Source organism: Balearica regulorum, chromosome 2 (assembly GCF_011004875.1).
Source record: "Balearica regulorum gibbericeps isolate bBalReg1 chromosome 2, bBalReg1.pri, whole genome shotgun sequence".
NCBI lineage: Eukaryota > Metazoa > Chordata > Aves > Gruiformes > Gruidae > Balearica > Balearica regulorum.
Genome location: NC_046185.1, coordinates 167,199,781 through 167,214,259, shown reverse-complemented (window position 1 = coordinate 167,214,259; position 14,479 = coordinate 167,199,781). Strand labels below are relative to the sequence as shown.

Genomic DNA, 14,479 nt, shown 5'->3' with positions numbered 1-14,479 from the left:
GCTGTCTGTGCCCTGCTGCCTGACCTCCCTGTGGTGGCCACCCACCTCCTGGACCTGATCTCTTCCACATGGTTGGCCTTCACCTCTGCTCCTGAGGCTTTCAGAGGCAGCTGGGCTGGGGAATGTGGTCTTCCCATCCTTAAAATCATCCCTGCAGCTGGTGGATTCCCGGGAGCACCGTTTAATACACAAATTAAAATGGCTGCATGACTCCTGGCTGCTTCCATGGCCTCGTTCACTGTGCGGTTGCGTGACCGGCTGGACTGGCGTAGCTGAGGGAGGCACAGAAGTGGTGGGAAGTGGGAAGAGACGTCCTGGAGCCGGTTCTGATGCTGGAAAACACCTGTACGTCAAGTCTTCAGGTGCTTTAAGGATGGTGTACGGCAGCCTCCTCCTTGGGGGTTTGTTTGGATGAAACTCCAACTTCAGCGTGACTCTAGAAGCTGGACTTAAGGAGAAGACCCTGGAGGTTTAGTTTTGGGCAGAAAAAGGCTTAGGGATGTGAAGCAAACATTTAAACTCAGAAAGAAGACGAGTGTTCAGAGTCCTTTTGTTCTGATACCTTGGATAGAAACACGTCAGGCTGATCGGGGATCGCTCCGCTGCACGTTGCTTGTAAACAGGGTCCTAGATGTAAAGATTCACTTCTTGGCATAAATACGTGTTTATCTTGTGAGCAGCTGCTGTTAATAATACTGGCTAGAAGGGGGCTTAATGTGCGACTCGAAGTGATCGGGTGTCCTGTTAATGGCAGTATGTGCCGCTAAAAACTGGGGAAGTAGGGAAAGGAGAAGAGGGCAAGTGAGTTTCCTTCCTCCTCCTCCTCCTCACTTCTCCAGGCTCACCTGTGTGTGACCAGTACTCCTCCGGGAAAGAGGAGGATGTCACATTCCAGGGAATTGGCTGGGAAGCTCGTGTTTCCCTTTCCCAGCCAGAAATGGAAAATACGATTGGGTAGCTGAAATGAACAGACTTGCCTGTGGCCAGGCAGCTCCAGCACCTTCTCGTCTTAAAACTCCACTTGGTTTCTGCACTCCGGCACCTTTTTGATCTCTGAATTTTGGCAGGACCCCTTGGAAACCATGGAAAACCAATAACTCTCCCTCCGAAGTGTACTCCTGGTGCCGATAAGGCTGCAAATAAACTAGTTTTAGCACCATTCTCCCCTGCAAATATCAGCAAGATGAGAGGTGTAGCCAGTTCTGGCACTGTGCCCCTTGGAGACCCTCCTCCGTCTGACTGTTTCTAGGTGCTGCTTGTACCAGCAGAAAGCTGTTTCCCACCACCGAGACCCCTCAGTATCCGTGTACATCGGAGAGGGAGAGACAGTGAGGACGTGCAGGGTCTGGATTGCCTGGGCAAGAAGGTATCGGCTTCCCGTCTCTTGTCCACAGGGCTTAAATTCTCTCCCATTCTGCAGATTCACAGAATCCCAGACTGGTCAGGGTTGGAAGGGACCTCTGGAGATCATCCCGTCCAACCCCCTGCCAGAGCAGGATCACCCAGAGCAGGTCGCACAGGATCACGTCCAGGCGGGTTTGGAATCTCTCCAGAGAAGGAGACTCCACAACCTCTCTGGGCAGCCTGTCCCAGGGCTCGGTCACCCGCAGAGGGAAGAAGTTTTTCCTCATGGTCAGGTGGAACTTCCCGTGGTCCAGTTTGTGCCCGTTGCCCCTTGTCCTGTCACTGGGCACCACTGAGAAGAGTCTGGCCCCTTCCTCTTGACACCCACCCTTTAGATAGTGATAAGTGTTGATCAGATCCCCTCTCAGCCTTCTCTTCCCCAGGCTAACCAGCCCCAGCTCTTGCAGCCTTTCCTCATACCAGAGATGCTCCAGGCCCCTCATCATCCTCGCAGCCCTCCGCTGGACTCTCCCCAGTAGTTCCCATCTGTCTTGAACCGGGGAGCCCAGCACTGGACACACAGCTCCAGATGTGGCCTCAGCAGGGCAGAGCAGAGGGGGAGGAGAACCTCCCTGGACCTGCTGGCCACGCTCTTCTCCACGCACCCCAGGACACCGTTGGCCTTCTTGGCCACGAGGACACACTGCTGCTCATGGAGAGCTTGTTGCCCACCAGGACTGCCAGGTCCTTCTCCGCAGCGCTGCTTCCCAGCAGGTCACCCCCACCCTGTCCTGGTGCCGGGGTTATTCCTCCCTGGGTGCAGGACCCTCCACTTGCCCTCGTTGGACTTCATTGGGTTCCTCTCTGCCCAGCTCTCCAGCCTGTCCAGGTCTGGCTGAATGGCAGCGCAGCCTCCTGCTGTGTCGGCCACTCCTCCCAGTTTGGGATCGTCAGCAAATCCAGATATGGATTCCTAAAATCAGGAAAGGAGCCAGCAAGGGATTAAATCAAGCCCATGAGCTGTTATTTCATGAGATCCTGAGCTGCTCATACTGCAAAACAGAACAGCCTGGGCTAAAGCCTAGCTTAGGAAGTACTGCTCTTAGAGGAGGGGGATTTAGTTGGAGGTTGTATTGGTGTCTTCCCCCTCTTGCCGAGGGAGCCGCTTGCTCGGAGCATCCTCTGCAGACTGCTCAGCTGAGTCAAGGCGAGTCTCTGCCTCTGGCCTCTTGCTCCAGATGTGTCAGCTCAGCCTGGCTCGGCTGCGCACCCGGAGATGAAAGCCGTGGGTGGAGGGCTGAGCCGGGCGGTAGGAATCTCTTTGGGAGGAGAACAAGGCTCTGCTAAAAATAGCCAGGGAAAATTCCTTTCCTCTTGCCTTAGAGGAAAATCCTGTCGGGGAGACTGGAGCCCGGCTTAGCTGGCAAGGCGGTCCGAAACATGAAAACACGGAGTTGAGCCTTGTTTTGGACGTGGGGTTTGTGCAACCGTTGCCTTTAGTCTTGAGCTGCTGCATTGTTTGGGTTTTTTTTAAGACTGGCTTGGGTGCCAGCCCACTGTTTGTAGGGAAAATTGTGTTTCTACATTACTTAGATTTAATAACGTGTTTGTCTGAAGGAGCAGCTTTGAAATCAAATACGGTGTTTCTGGCTGAAGTACGAGTATTTTATTTATTTCACTCCAATACCACCAGTGAGGAGTGAAGGGTCTCGGGGCCAGCGGGAACCCCTCGCTCCTGTCTCTAGTTCAGCCCAGTGGAGGTGGAGCCAGGTCTCGTGGAGCCGTGTGGGGACCTGGAGGGGCTGTCCCACTGGAGGACTGCGGGGCAGGGTGGCAGGATCACCTCCAGAGGCTTCCCTACCAGCTGGTCAAAACGATCTCGGAGAGATCCGTGTGCTGGCTGGGTCTGGGGGAAGCGCTCGGGGTTAGAAGGGGGATGGATGACTAACATGCTGCAGCCAGAGTTGGGTGAGCAGGGACAGTGACCTCCACCAAATCCCTTCCTACATCTCCTGGTGAGCACAAAGCTATTGCTACCTGATGCTAAAACACAAGAGTTGCACGTTATCCATTCTGCAGGCAAGGCTGCGAGAGGTCTGTTAGCTTCCTTGTCGAAGGAATTGAGCTTTATCCCTCTTCCTCTGACCCCCCAGCACATCGGGTGGTGGTCTCGGATGTTTCCGCTCCTCAGGGAGAAGAGGGGACACCACTACAACTGCCCTTCCCGGTGGGCAGCTTGCAGTAAGATCTTGCACCGGAGAAACGATGTGAAGCTGAGATGCAAAGCCCGAACATCACTGGCTCTGCCAGGCCCAGGAACAGAGTTGTCTTAAGAAGACTCTTCAGGAAGACGTAGGAAGAGCTGCAGGTCCCCAGGTGATCCTTTCTGTCCTCGCTTAGATGTTCCCTGGGCTTTGCTCCGTGGTTCAGGCACAGGGTAGGTCTGGCCCATGAGGCTGAAGTCTGCAGCAGCAATGGGGACTTCAGATTTGGCTTCAACACCCTCCCAGCGCCAAGGGGAAGGGTCTCCGGCCGTGACCGTGGTTTTGCAGAGGGACAGGAGCTAGTGGAGGTCAGGAAGACGAGTGGCGTCCAGCCCTGCGACGCCTGCCCTCCTGCTCACAGCCTTGGCAACCTGCCCGCAGCTTTGGTCTTGATTAATTTTCGACTCCGTGCTTGGCATCGTTACCCAGAGCCCCCTTCTTAAATCCTCGCTGTAGCGTTTCGCTAAAGCTGATAAAAAGCTGAAGCTGTTCTTAGCTCTCGGCTTCAAAAAGGAATCCCTTGAATAATGATTTGATTTAATGTTTTAGTGTCCAGATATCTTTGTGGGGAGGAGAGCAGCTCTTCTGCAGCAGTGTCGCCGTGCCAAGTTCAGCGTTGAGCCCGGAGCTGCCCTGTCTGGAGTTTCTCAACCCGAATGCCGACACACCCTCATCTCGCTGTGCCTCCCGTGCAAATAAGTCTCCCCAGCGCCAGTTTACTGCTTTATTAAACACTTCCCGTTGACAAAAACTGGAGGAAAGTGGAATAAAAGGGCTTTGGGAAGATGTTGCTGGCTGGCGTGCTGCGGCATTGATGCTCTGAACCCTGCAGTGGGATGAGGAGGAAGCAGCAAGGGGCACGTGATGGGAACATGTACCATGGCTGGTTTGCAGCCCAGATCCCATCTGGGTTTCCCAAGCTGGCTCCGTGGCTCCTGCAGAGCTGCTGAGCTCTCCGTGTGTTTTCCCTTGCGGTGGTGGGGTCTGAACGGTGCGTTTGGGGGTCCAGGGGACCGTCCCATCTTACCGAAAGCTGTTTTCCTACCGAGCGTGTCGGCACCGAATGATGTTCCTCAATGAAACCACCTCTGAAGTTGAATGTGGAGAGGGTCCTCTTCATAGCAAGGGCGGGAGCAATCTCCTCCTTGACCATCCCCCTGCAAGTTCAAATATGTTTAAGGAAGAGCTTGAGTGCTGGCCAAGGCAAAATAAACCTAATTACAGGGACGGGATGATCTAGAAAAGGTCGCATCTACCTGAACGTCCGTAGCTGCTCCTGGTACTTGGCTGAATCCTCTTGCCTTGTTCTGTTCCAGGACCAGAGAAGGGTCTTGGTGGGCACCAAGGTGAGCATGTCCTCAGGGCAGGGATGGCCACCAGTCTCTTGGGCTGCCTGGGGGCAGGAGGTGATCCCCTGGGCTCCCAGTACAAGAGACGGGGATGTACTGGAGTGAGTCCAGCAAATGGTGAAGGGCCTGGAGCATGTCTCCTAGGAAGAAAGGTTGAGAGAGCTGGGACTGTTCAGTCTGGAGAAGGCTCGGGGCACCTTATTAATGTCTATAAACCCCTCGTAAGGGGAGTGGAGAAAAGGAGGAGGATCCGGACTCTTCCCAGTGTCAGGACAAGAGGCAACGGGCACAAACTGAAACACAAGGTCTCGTATTCAAGCGTAATAAACTTCCTTTAGAGTGAGGATGGTCAAACTCCGGGCAGCTGTCCCAGCGGCCGCAGGTTCTCCATCCTTGGGGATGCTCAAAGCCTGACTGATGCTTCTCCCCAGTGCTCCTGGCCAAGCCTCTCTGCCCCTAAACGCGTGACGCTGCCCTACAGACCTGGCTGTTAAGGACGGAGGGGTGGGAAAATCCAGCTGTGAAAGGTCTGCAGCCTGTTCCCGAGGCAGCAGGGCACGTGCTGGGATTTAAAAGGATTTTTAAGCAGCCGCTGCTGTAATCCCATCACTGTCGGGTCAGGAGGAGAGCTGGCATTTTATTGTCTGAGCGACTTTGTGTTGCAGAAAAGGGCTGGAGAGAACCCTTGAGTAATTCACCACCTGGACGGGGACCCGCCTTGGTCAGGGAGAGCAAAACAAGGCTGTTAGGGCTTCCTTCTGCCCCCGGGCTGCGGAATAGGAAGCCATTCGGAAACAAACCTCCGCTCCACATCAGGGCGTGCCTGCGGCGGTTCGCAGCTCGGTGTTGGGAGCTTGCATTTGTGGTGAGGTGGCGTGAAGAAGCGGCAAACACGAAGGTCGGTGTAAACCCAGGCTATTTTCTGCTTTCTGCCTAGGTTTTCCCGGGGGCTGAGCCCTGAACCAGTCCCTGATCCCGCTCACGTTGCAAGCGCTTCTCTGTGGAGCAAAGAAATATAAATAATAAACCCTTCTTTTGGCAGGGCTGTGCGCTTGCAGCTTTGCTTTGAGGATGCCAAGTACGTACTCATCACGTGTCTGGCGTTCCCCGGTCGTACTTCACACGTGCTCTCGTCCCCCTCGGCTCACGGAGCGCGGTGGCCGGTGCTGCAGAGCCTGACCCGGGCTCAAGTCGTGCCCAGGCGAATCCGAACCCACAGAGCCCGTGTTTTCATGGTATCGCCACGCCGGAGCCTGGTTGGAGTTTATTTCTTAACATCCAAATCTTCCCTAAACATGCTGAAAGTGGTTTTTTTCCTTGCTTGGTTTCACATTTTATTATTACAGGCCCCTCCCATGGCTTCTTGTCCTTCCACGCGCGCCACTGTGCTCCTTTTCTTCGTTTCCTCCGCTGGCAACGAGCTGACCCAGAGCCCCGTTGGGCTTGGTTAATTATTTCACCCGCTGCCGTATCACGTGCTCCCTTTGTGCAGATACTTCCTCCGCCGAGCCCAGCCCTCGCGTTGTCGGTACGCTCGAGGTTGGCTTTCTGATCTGCTCAGAAATGTCGCCGGGGCCCGGGGCGCTGGCTTTACTCTACGCGAGCGTGCCGCGCGTCCCTTTAGGAGCAGGATAAGTGGATTTGAGATGCAGGCTGTCCCCGGGGACGCGCGGCACGCTGGCCAGCAGCGGCACTGGGTGGCTCTTTAGAGCTTGTGCTCCCTTAATCCCCGTGCAGATGTGCTGGGGGAGAATTAGCCTTACAAATTTGCATTTGAGATAATCCGCTGGAGTGGATTAAGAAGCTGGTTCCGCTCCTAACAAGAGGGATGCTCCTTCTCCTTTGTGTTCAACTCAAAGGTTTGAATGTTTTTAAAGGGGCTGTCCGAGGCCTCACTGATTTTTGGATGGATACAAGAGCCAGGCTCCGGGTGAAGGTAGCCCAAAGGCCAGCGCCGGTGGCCAACAAGCACGACAGTAGAACCAGCTTCGTCCCCCGTGTTGTGGCATCGCTCGGCAGCGCGGAGGCGGGTCCACACCTTTCTGTGTCCCCCTGCGTTCACTCGTGGTCCCAGAGATGGGTTTTTCCAGGATCTTCTGTAGCTTCTGAAGCACTGGGAGAAGGTCCTGGTCTGCTCCGTGGTCCGGCGTTGAGTCGATTGGGGTTTAATTCCCGGCTTTGCCACCACCCCCTGGTACGTGGTGAAGGAGGAGGGGCTGCCAGGCGGCCTTCCGCAGCAAACCCCCTCCCAGACGTTTTCCAGCGCCCCCCGCCCCCAATGCTCCAGCCAGAGTAATAACAATCTAGACAAAGGGTAAATCCTCCCTTTTCCCAGAAATGCCTTCCTTGGGATTTCCAAACCCAAGTGGGAGCTGGGGACGGGATGCGCTGCTGGCGGGGGGGGCTGTGGGGACGCGTGGGATGGGCGAGCAACCCCCCACGAAGTGGGTGCTGCTGGTGATCCAGGGGACCCTGATTTTTTTTTTTTTTTTCCCCGGCAGCAAGGGGAGGGTCCACATCGTCGGTCATCCCACGTCTAAGGGGACCAGGGAACTGCCGCGTTTATGCCGCAAGAGCCCCAGTCGTGCCGCCTGAGGGTGGGCTGCTTATTTGGGGCAGCAAATAAAGTGTTTTGTTTTGAAGTCTCTGTGTTGTGAGAAACAGGGTGGGGAGCGCAGAGAGCTGCAAGCGCTTTACTGGGGTGTTAATGAAGTCGCAGACTCCTTTGATTTAACTCCTCGCGTCCGCAGTCGCCTCGAGAGCCTTCGAGGGGAGGAGAGCGTGAAGCCTTCTGCTCGAACAGCGTCTTGAAGGTTCGATGATGGCTCAGGCTGTCTTCCCTGAGGTTAGTACTGCCTTAACCTCCTCCCCTGGCCTCCCTGCGCCCAGGGCTTTCTGCGGAGCAGGACGGCACCAGGTTCTGCTGCTGCGAGCGGGTGCCAGCCCGTGCGGGGACCTGCCCCTGCCGTCGCAGCGTCACACCTCACCCGGTGGCTGCACTCCAGTGGCTGAGGGGTGGATAACTGCAGGCAAGTCCTAACGTAGCTGGTGGGGTTGGTGAAACCCCCTGTTACGTGTTTTATTGGCCTCAGACAGTAGAAATGGCATCAGAGGGACGAATCACCCCGACACCCAGGAGCCTGGTGGCAGCCGGTCCCTGGCACTCACCGGAGCCACGCGCCCTGGTCCTGGGGGGCATTTTGGGGGATGCTGGTGGGACAGGCTCCACCCCGGTTCCTCACCAGCATTCCTTGCTCAAATGTATGTGAACGTACATCAGGTGTGCTGGGTGTCCCCCCAAAAAAATCCAGCCAAAGCCTATCGGCCATTGACAGAGCCCCCTCCTGTGCCTCACGGCATGCCTTGCCCTGTCAGCCTCCCGGGCTAAACCCAGCCTTGAGATGCTCCCTCTCAGTTAGTCAAGTCTTAAATGCCTCGTTAAGTAGATGAACTGACTGTTTCCCTCCTGAATTTCGGAGCCATCAGCAGCGGGAGGCTTTGAGAAGTGACCCCTTGGCCCCTCCGGCTCTCCATGAGATGCCGAGTCCTGGCTGGCACGACGCGTTCCCTGCCTCTTCTCCTGACTTCAAGACATAAATGCTTGTGAGAAGCAAACCGTGCGGCTTTGGGAATGGGCTCCTGGCAGCTCTTGCCTGCACTCCCGGCAGCTGGGACAGTCTTTTTGGCTGAGCCCCGCTCCCCGTCCCGGTGGCTTTTGCAGCAGATGCTCAAGTTGTTCTGCCGCAGGACGCGTCTCCGGACCGGCCACCCCAGGAACCAGAGAGACCCGCGGGGCGTGGGCTGGGAATCAGGGATTGCAGTCGTGGGCAAGGGGCAGGGGCGGAAAAAGAGAACAAACCTTTATTTTCCGGGTTTTAAGGAGAAATGGGATCCTTCTCTCCCCAGACCTACCAGCCAGGCAGCGTGCCGGAGGGGTTCCCTTGCATCCCAAGATGGGAATGTGCTCGGTGCGAGTGCCGGAGGGGCTGAGGGGGGGGCCGGCAGCCCGGCAGGTCTTTGGGTGCTGCTTCTCCAACCACCCTCCTTCTTGCCTCTGCTCAACGGGTGGATTTCATCAGGGAAATCACCACCTTTGCCTTTTAAATTTGATTCTCCCTCTGTAAAATTAGCAACTTGTTTTCATTAATCCTCCGACCCTGACTCTTGGGCTGACGTTCGAGCCTAGCGAGGCTCGCTTGAACACTCTGCGCTTTCCCAAAGTGCCTCCTGGGAGGCCCTGGCTCAGGCTGGGAGCTCTTAACCTCATTTCCAAGCTTTGCTTTTCTAATGTGAGCGAGAAACTTAAGGACTAAAAATATGGGCCCTACAAAAGCTTTATAGCCCTTGGTCTCAATAGATGTTGAATACCTTGGAGAATAAAGTAGCTCTGAAGCTCGGAGGAGAAACCAGGGTTAAAAACCGCCGTGGGCTGGGGATATTTGCATCCTGGGTGTGAATCCGGGATGTTGGGGAGTTTCCAGGGGTTTAGGGGTGTGGGAGGTTGGACTGGCTGGGAACGGGATTAAGCTTTGCAAAATGGGCATCCGCGCCTCACCTCACCTCATGCCTGGCCCCGTTACTGCCAAACTTTGCTGGTTTTTAACCAACAACTTTATTTTGTCGCTGTTGCTGCGTGTAACAGAAGGAAACTGTGGTTATTGTGCTTCCGGGCTGCGAGCCGGCAGGCGAATGAAAGCTCGCAGGTTTGCCAGCCCCTCGGCACGGGCCGTGAACTTCGGAAGCCCCTGAGACAAGGGTAACAGCTTGTCTCCCCCCCACCCCCGGAGGTGCTTTTGGTGAGCCACCAAAGGCTCCACGCCGGTACGCTTTGGTTCTGCTCTCCGTAGCCGGGTTCTCCGATGGAGAACGAGGTAGGTGCTGGTTTTATGTCGCCTCCCGGAAATGCAGAAGCTGTTGTTGTTCCGCATTGCGTCACACCGGGTGATGCCTCCGCCTTGGATTTGGGTTCCCCAAATCCTCCTTCAGGGAGAACCTCTGGCTCTCCCACGGAGCTCGGGGGTGCGGGGTGGTGGGGAATCCCTCCGCAGCATCTTCCCAGCCCCGCGGAGGCTGCCTGTGTCCTCGAAGGAAAAGCGAGAGTTTCTTCTGGTTCGCTCCGTACGGATTTGGCCGGATCCGGCAGCCTCGGCACAGAGAGATGAACCACGCTGGAGCCGCCGGACCCCGGCTGGCGGAGGGGGAAGCGTCTGGGGGGGGTTGTTGTGATACACCTGACCCCGGCGGCAGATTTCTGCATCTCTCTGCTTTTCGTTCCTAAAAGATGCTGAAGATGGTGGAACGGGATCTTTCCGCACCGGCAGCCGAGGTTTGGGGTCGGACCCCCTCGTAGCTGAGGTGGCAGAGTCGGGGTTGAGCCCCACTCTCCGGTCTTGCCAAACAGACTTGCTGCGTTCAGGATTTTCTCCTTTCTGGAGCCAGGACCGGTCCCAGCCCCTCGACTGGAGCCGGATGGGTTGCACAGCGCAGGGCGATGCTCCATTTCGGGCGCCCAGCGGAAGGGAGGGATGCTACCCCTAAAATCTGCGGTGTTTGGCGGTGCCGGTCCTGCTGCCGCAAAGGCAGAGCTGTTTCACGAGGCCAGCGTCATGTAGCTGTGTTTTCTATCCCTTTTGTCCTATAAACTCGCTCTATTTATATCTCCCTGGTGCAAGGGACATTTTTCAGGGCCGGGCTGTCCCTGACGTCCTTGTGGTTCTTTGCGATTTGGTGAATACTATTCAACCAGGAGCTTTTCCATCCCTTTTTCCCATCCTAGTGCAACGATTTCAATTTATTTCAGTCTAGCTTTGATCTCTCTCGTTCCTGTCGCTCTTTCACGCTCATCTATGTTGAGAAATGGACAAGCGAGGCTGAAGCTGCCTGACAGGAGCAGGTCCTTGCGTTGGCTCCTGTGCGGGGAGGGACGCTGCTGGGAGCGGGTGACGTGGTGGTGGCATTCCCCCCCCCGCCACGTATAATGTCCCACGGCAAGGCTCGAGCGGTTTGGGTGAAGGGTTTGCAGCAGTTTCTTCCTGACGGTGGTTGCCAAGGCAAGGTCCTGCAGCGGACGGCGGCAAGAGATGGAGCTGAGTTTGCGGTGGGGCTGCTGCTCTTTGAGGCTGTGAAGTACTCCGTGTTTTTCTGAGCAGGAGCGCTTGGTTTCTATGTCATTCATTCACCTTTCGAAGCATCTTTTCTGCTTCTGCAGTTCTTTTTTCTTGCCCGTGAGAATTGGGAAGGCCGAAGTGCGGTTGCCCTGAGGGGTGGGAAGCAGCCGGCCCCTGGGCGTGCAGCATTCCCGGCTGTCCGCCCTGCGCCGAGGTGGAAGGATGGTGGTGATGCTCCCTCTATAGCCGGAAGCCCATGAGTGCACGCTGCCGTCGGCTGGGCTCGTGTTAGCTCCGAAGTTTTTCCAAACCCAACAGTTGATGGTTCGGGAACCGTGAAGACCTGTTTTTTTTTTCCTAGGGGAGGCCATCTCCTGGGTCCTGTACGCGCGTTTGGGGGTCTCCCCCGGGACCTCGGACAAGTTTGCGGCATCTCCGCCTTTTCCTTTTGCAATCCTTCATCGAGCTGCTCGCTGCAAATGCTTGGGTGATACATAAAATTGCGCTGAGGCGAGGAGGAAGCCTGCTGGGTTTGTGTGTGGCTGTGGCTCGCTCACTCTTACAGCTCTTAATATTTGTATTTATTCTTAACGGAAAGGTTGAACATCGTGACTTTGGGGGGGAAAACATCCCATTTTGGTAGCAGGGACTTAGCAGCGCTTGTGTTCTTGTGACATGTGGTGGGAAAGGGGTTTTTCGGTGGGAGATCATGGACTCGTGGATTCGTAGCTCTAAAAGCAGCCGGTGCGTGGGGCGGTTGGGGCTGGTGAAACCAGGCTGTGAGTACAGATGTGTGGGCTGGAGGAGCGCCGGGCAGTGGGTGCTGCTGGTTCCCCCCTCTATTTCGGTGCAGAAACTCCTTCTCTTGCCTTTAACCCCAACATCCCGACGTTTCTCTTTCTCTCCTCAGCCTGGAATAGTGTCTCCTTTTAAACGAGTCTTCCTGAAGGGTGAAAAAGGTCGGGATAAAAAAGCCCAGGAGAAGGTTACGGAGAGACGGCCTCTGCATACGGTGGTGGTGTCCCTGCCTGACCGCGTCGAACCAGACGTGCTGCTGAATGACTACATCGAGAAGGAAGTGAAGGTAACGTCTGCCTGGTTGGGGCTCGTATATAACTGTATATAGCCTTAGGGTAACTTAAAGGCATGAGAGATCTTCCATATGTAGGTGCATTTAGGAGCTTCTCAGTCGAGTACGTGCTGTGGTAATGGTTTGGTTCTTCTTTTCCAGTATTTAGGTCAACTCACATCCATCCCAGGGTACCTGAATCCCTCCAGCCGCACGGAGATCCTGCATTTGATCGATAATGCAAAGGTGAGCGCTCAGCCTGTCGAACCACCCGCTCTGTGTGGTCTCTACCTACCATGCACCATCGGGGGGGGGGCGGGGGGGCAAGGCTTGCGGGGCATCCTTGGGGTGGGGTGCTGGTGTAACTGGCGTCCTCCACCCTGGTGTTACACACATGGGAGGGAAACCCGTTACCAAACCGTTACCAAAGGGGAAATGATTCAGCAAATCAATGGAAATACACTTATTTTAGAGAGCACACCAGCTCCCGGGGCAGCTAACCCAAGAACATGACGCTGTCATCAGTCTCTCTGCCTACAACATCAAGCTGGTGTGGCGGGACGGAGAAGATCTCATCCTCAGGGTCCCCATCCACGACATCGCGTCCGTTTCCTACATCCGAGATGACTCCTCTCACTTGGTCGTGCTGAAAACAGGTAGGTTGTGGCCAGCACGGGCAGGCTGTAGCCTTGTGTTTTGGGGTTGCCGTGTGTTTTGGGGTTGCCGTGTGTTTTGGGGTTGCGGGGTAGAGCCCCACAGCAGCCAGTATTGCCCTCGTGTAGGACGACAGCTGGCCCGACCAGGAACAGGACAAAGGCGACGCTGCGTGAGAACAGACCAAAACAATCTGTGTCCTGCAAAGACTCACAGAAGGGTTTGGGTTAGAAGGGACCTTTCAAGGTCATCTAGTCCCACCTGCCGTGGGCAGGGACGTCTTCAACCAGATCAGGTTGCTCAGAGCCCTGTCCAGCCTTACTGTGAATTTTTCCAGTGATCTGTTACCTCTCTGGGCAACCTACTCCAGTGTTTCACCACCCTCAGCATAAAGAATTTCTTCTTTATATCGAGCCTCCTGCCTTGAGCTGTTTCAGTCCATCCTTTTCTAGTGGGGGTGGAGGAAGGACTGGGGGTACGCCGTCTCCTGAGGGCGCTGTGACTCGCAGAAGAGCAGGCACTTTTGGGGAGATGAAGAGTAAGCTCACGTACAGCTTAGAAATTCCCCCCGTAGCCTGTCCTCCGGCAGCTGCCGAACCCCAACCGAGAGCTGCCATTTACTGAGGACTAGACTCAGGAAAGTCTGGTTGTTTATTCTGCATTTCCCACCCTGCTCGGGTCTGTGGGTCCTTTGGGGACGTCAGCGAGGAGGAAAAGCAAGGAGAGCAGGTGGAGGCAGCTCCTCCCGCTTGGTCCTCGTGTGTGTCAAACCTGCCCTGCTCTTCGCAACCCTCGTGCGGGTTCCTGGCAGGATTTCATCACGATGTTGGACGTCTAAACGCCCGTGTTGAATACCCGGGGTGATACCCACCACTTCTGACCCACCTCGCTTCTTGTAATACCTGGGGAAGGACCGGAATCCGTCCCCAGCAGCTCTGCGCGTGTCAAACCGGCGTGGGTTTGGGCAGAGCTACTTAGAAGATGTAATGACAGGGACTTAGCGGATTATAAACCCCGTGACAGCAAAGGGCAGTCTATAGAATAAATGAGTAAGTGACTTGGCAGGCTGTAATTCTGCTGATGGCTTCCCAAGGCTGACTAAGCCATGGAAATGAAGCCGGCGATGTACAGAGTTGTCAGAAACCAGCTCTAAATTATCAGCTTTTCATTGACTTTGGCTTGCGCAACGTTCAGGTGGGGTTCCCGGGCTCCTGAGAGCCTTCCAGGGTGTTTTCTCCTGGCTACGGCATCCTCCCCTCTCCTTCTTTGGGGGCTTCGCTCTCCCCACAGGCAGTCTGCTCGGAGGGCAGCTCGCCGTGCGAGCCTTGCCCTTCCCTCCCTGCCTCCCACCTTTCCATCACCATTTCTCTGTTTCTCAGCTCAGGACCCTGGGATCTCCCCCAGCCAGAGTCTCTGTGCCGAGAGCTCCAAAGCCCTTACGTCAGGCTCGCTGTCCGAGAGCGGGGTGGTTCCCCTCGAAGCTTGTTGCTTGGTGGTCCTGGCTACGGAGAACAAAGTAAGACTCAAAACGCTCCATTCAAACTCTATCGCACGTTGGGTTTGCCTCCAGAGTCACTCTCCGATTGCGACGACACTGGGACTGGGGTTGCTGGGAGGTTTTCTGGCCCTTAGATCGGGGTGGCTGCAACCCCTCAGGTTGACGGTGGAGCACCATGAAGCCCAGGCTGGCCT

The 14,479-nt window shown here is 55.7% G+C and overlaps 1 protein-coding gene across 1 annotated transcript in view; it reads left to right on the top strand.

The window, feature by feature from the left end:
- CCM2 (CCM2 scaffold protein) overlaps nt 1–14,479 on the top strand; it is a 36,973-nt gene that overhangs the window by 16,757 nt on the left and 5,737 nt on the right. Inside the window, exons 2-5 of the mRNA XM_075746913.1 lie at nt 11,975–12,148; nt 12,296–12,379; nt 12,606–12,789; nt 14,167–14,303. Coding sequence (XP_075603028.1) covers nt 11,975–12,148; nt 12,296–12,379; nt 12,606–12,789; nt 14,167–14,303 — 579 coding nt within the window. The remainder of the gene's footprint in view (nt 1–11,974; nt 12,149–12,295; nt 12,380–12,605; nt 12,790–14,166; nt 14,304–14,479) is intronic.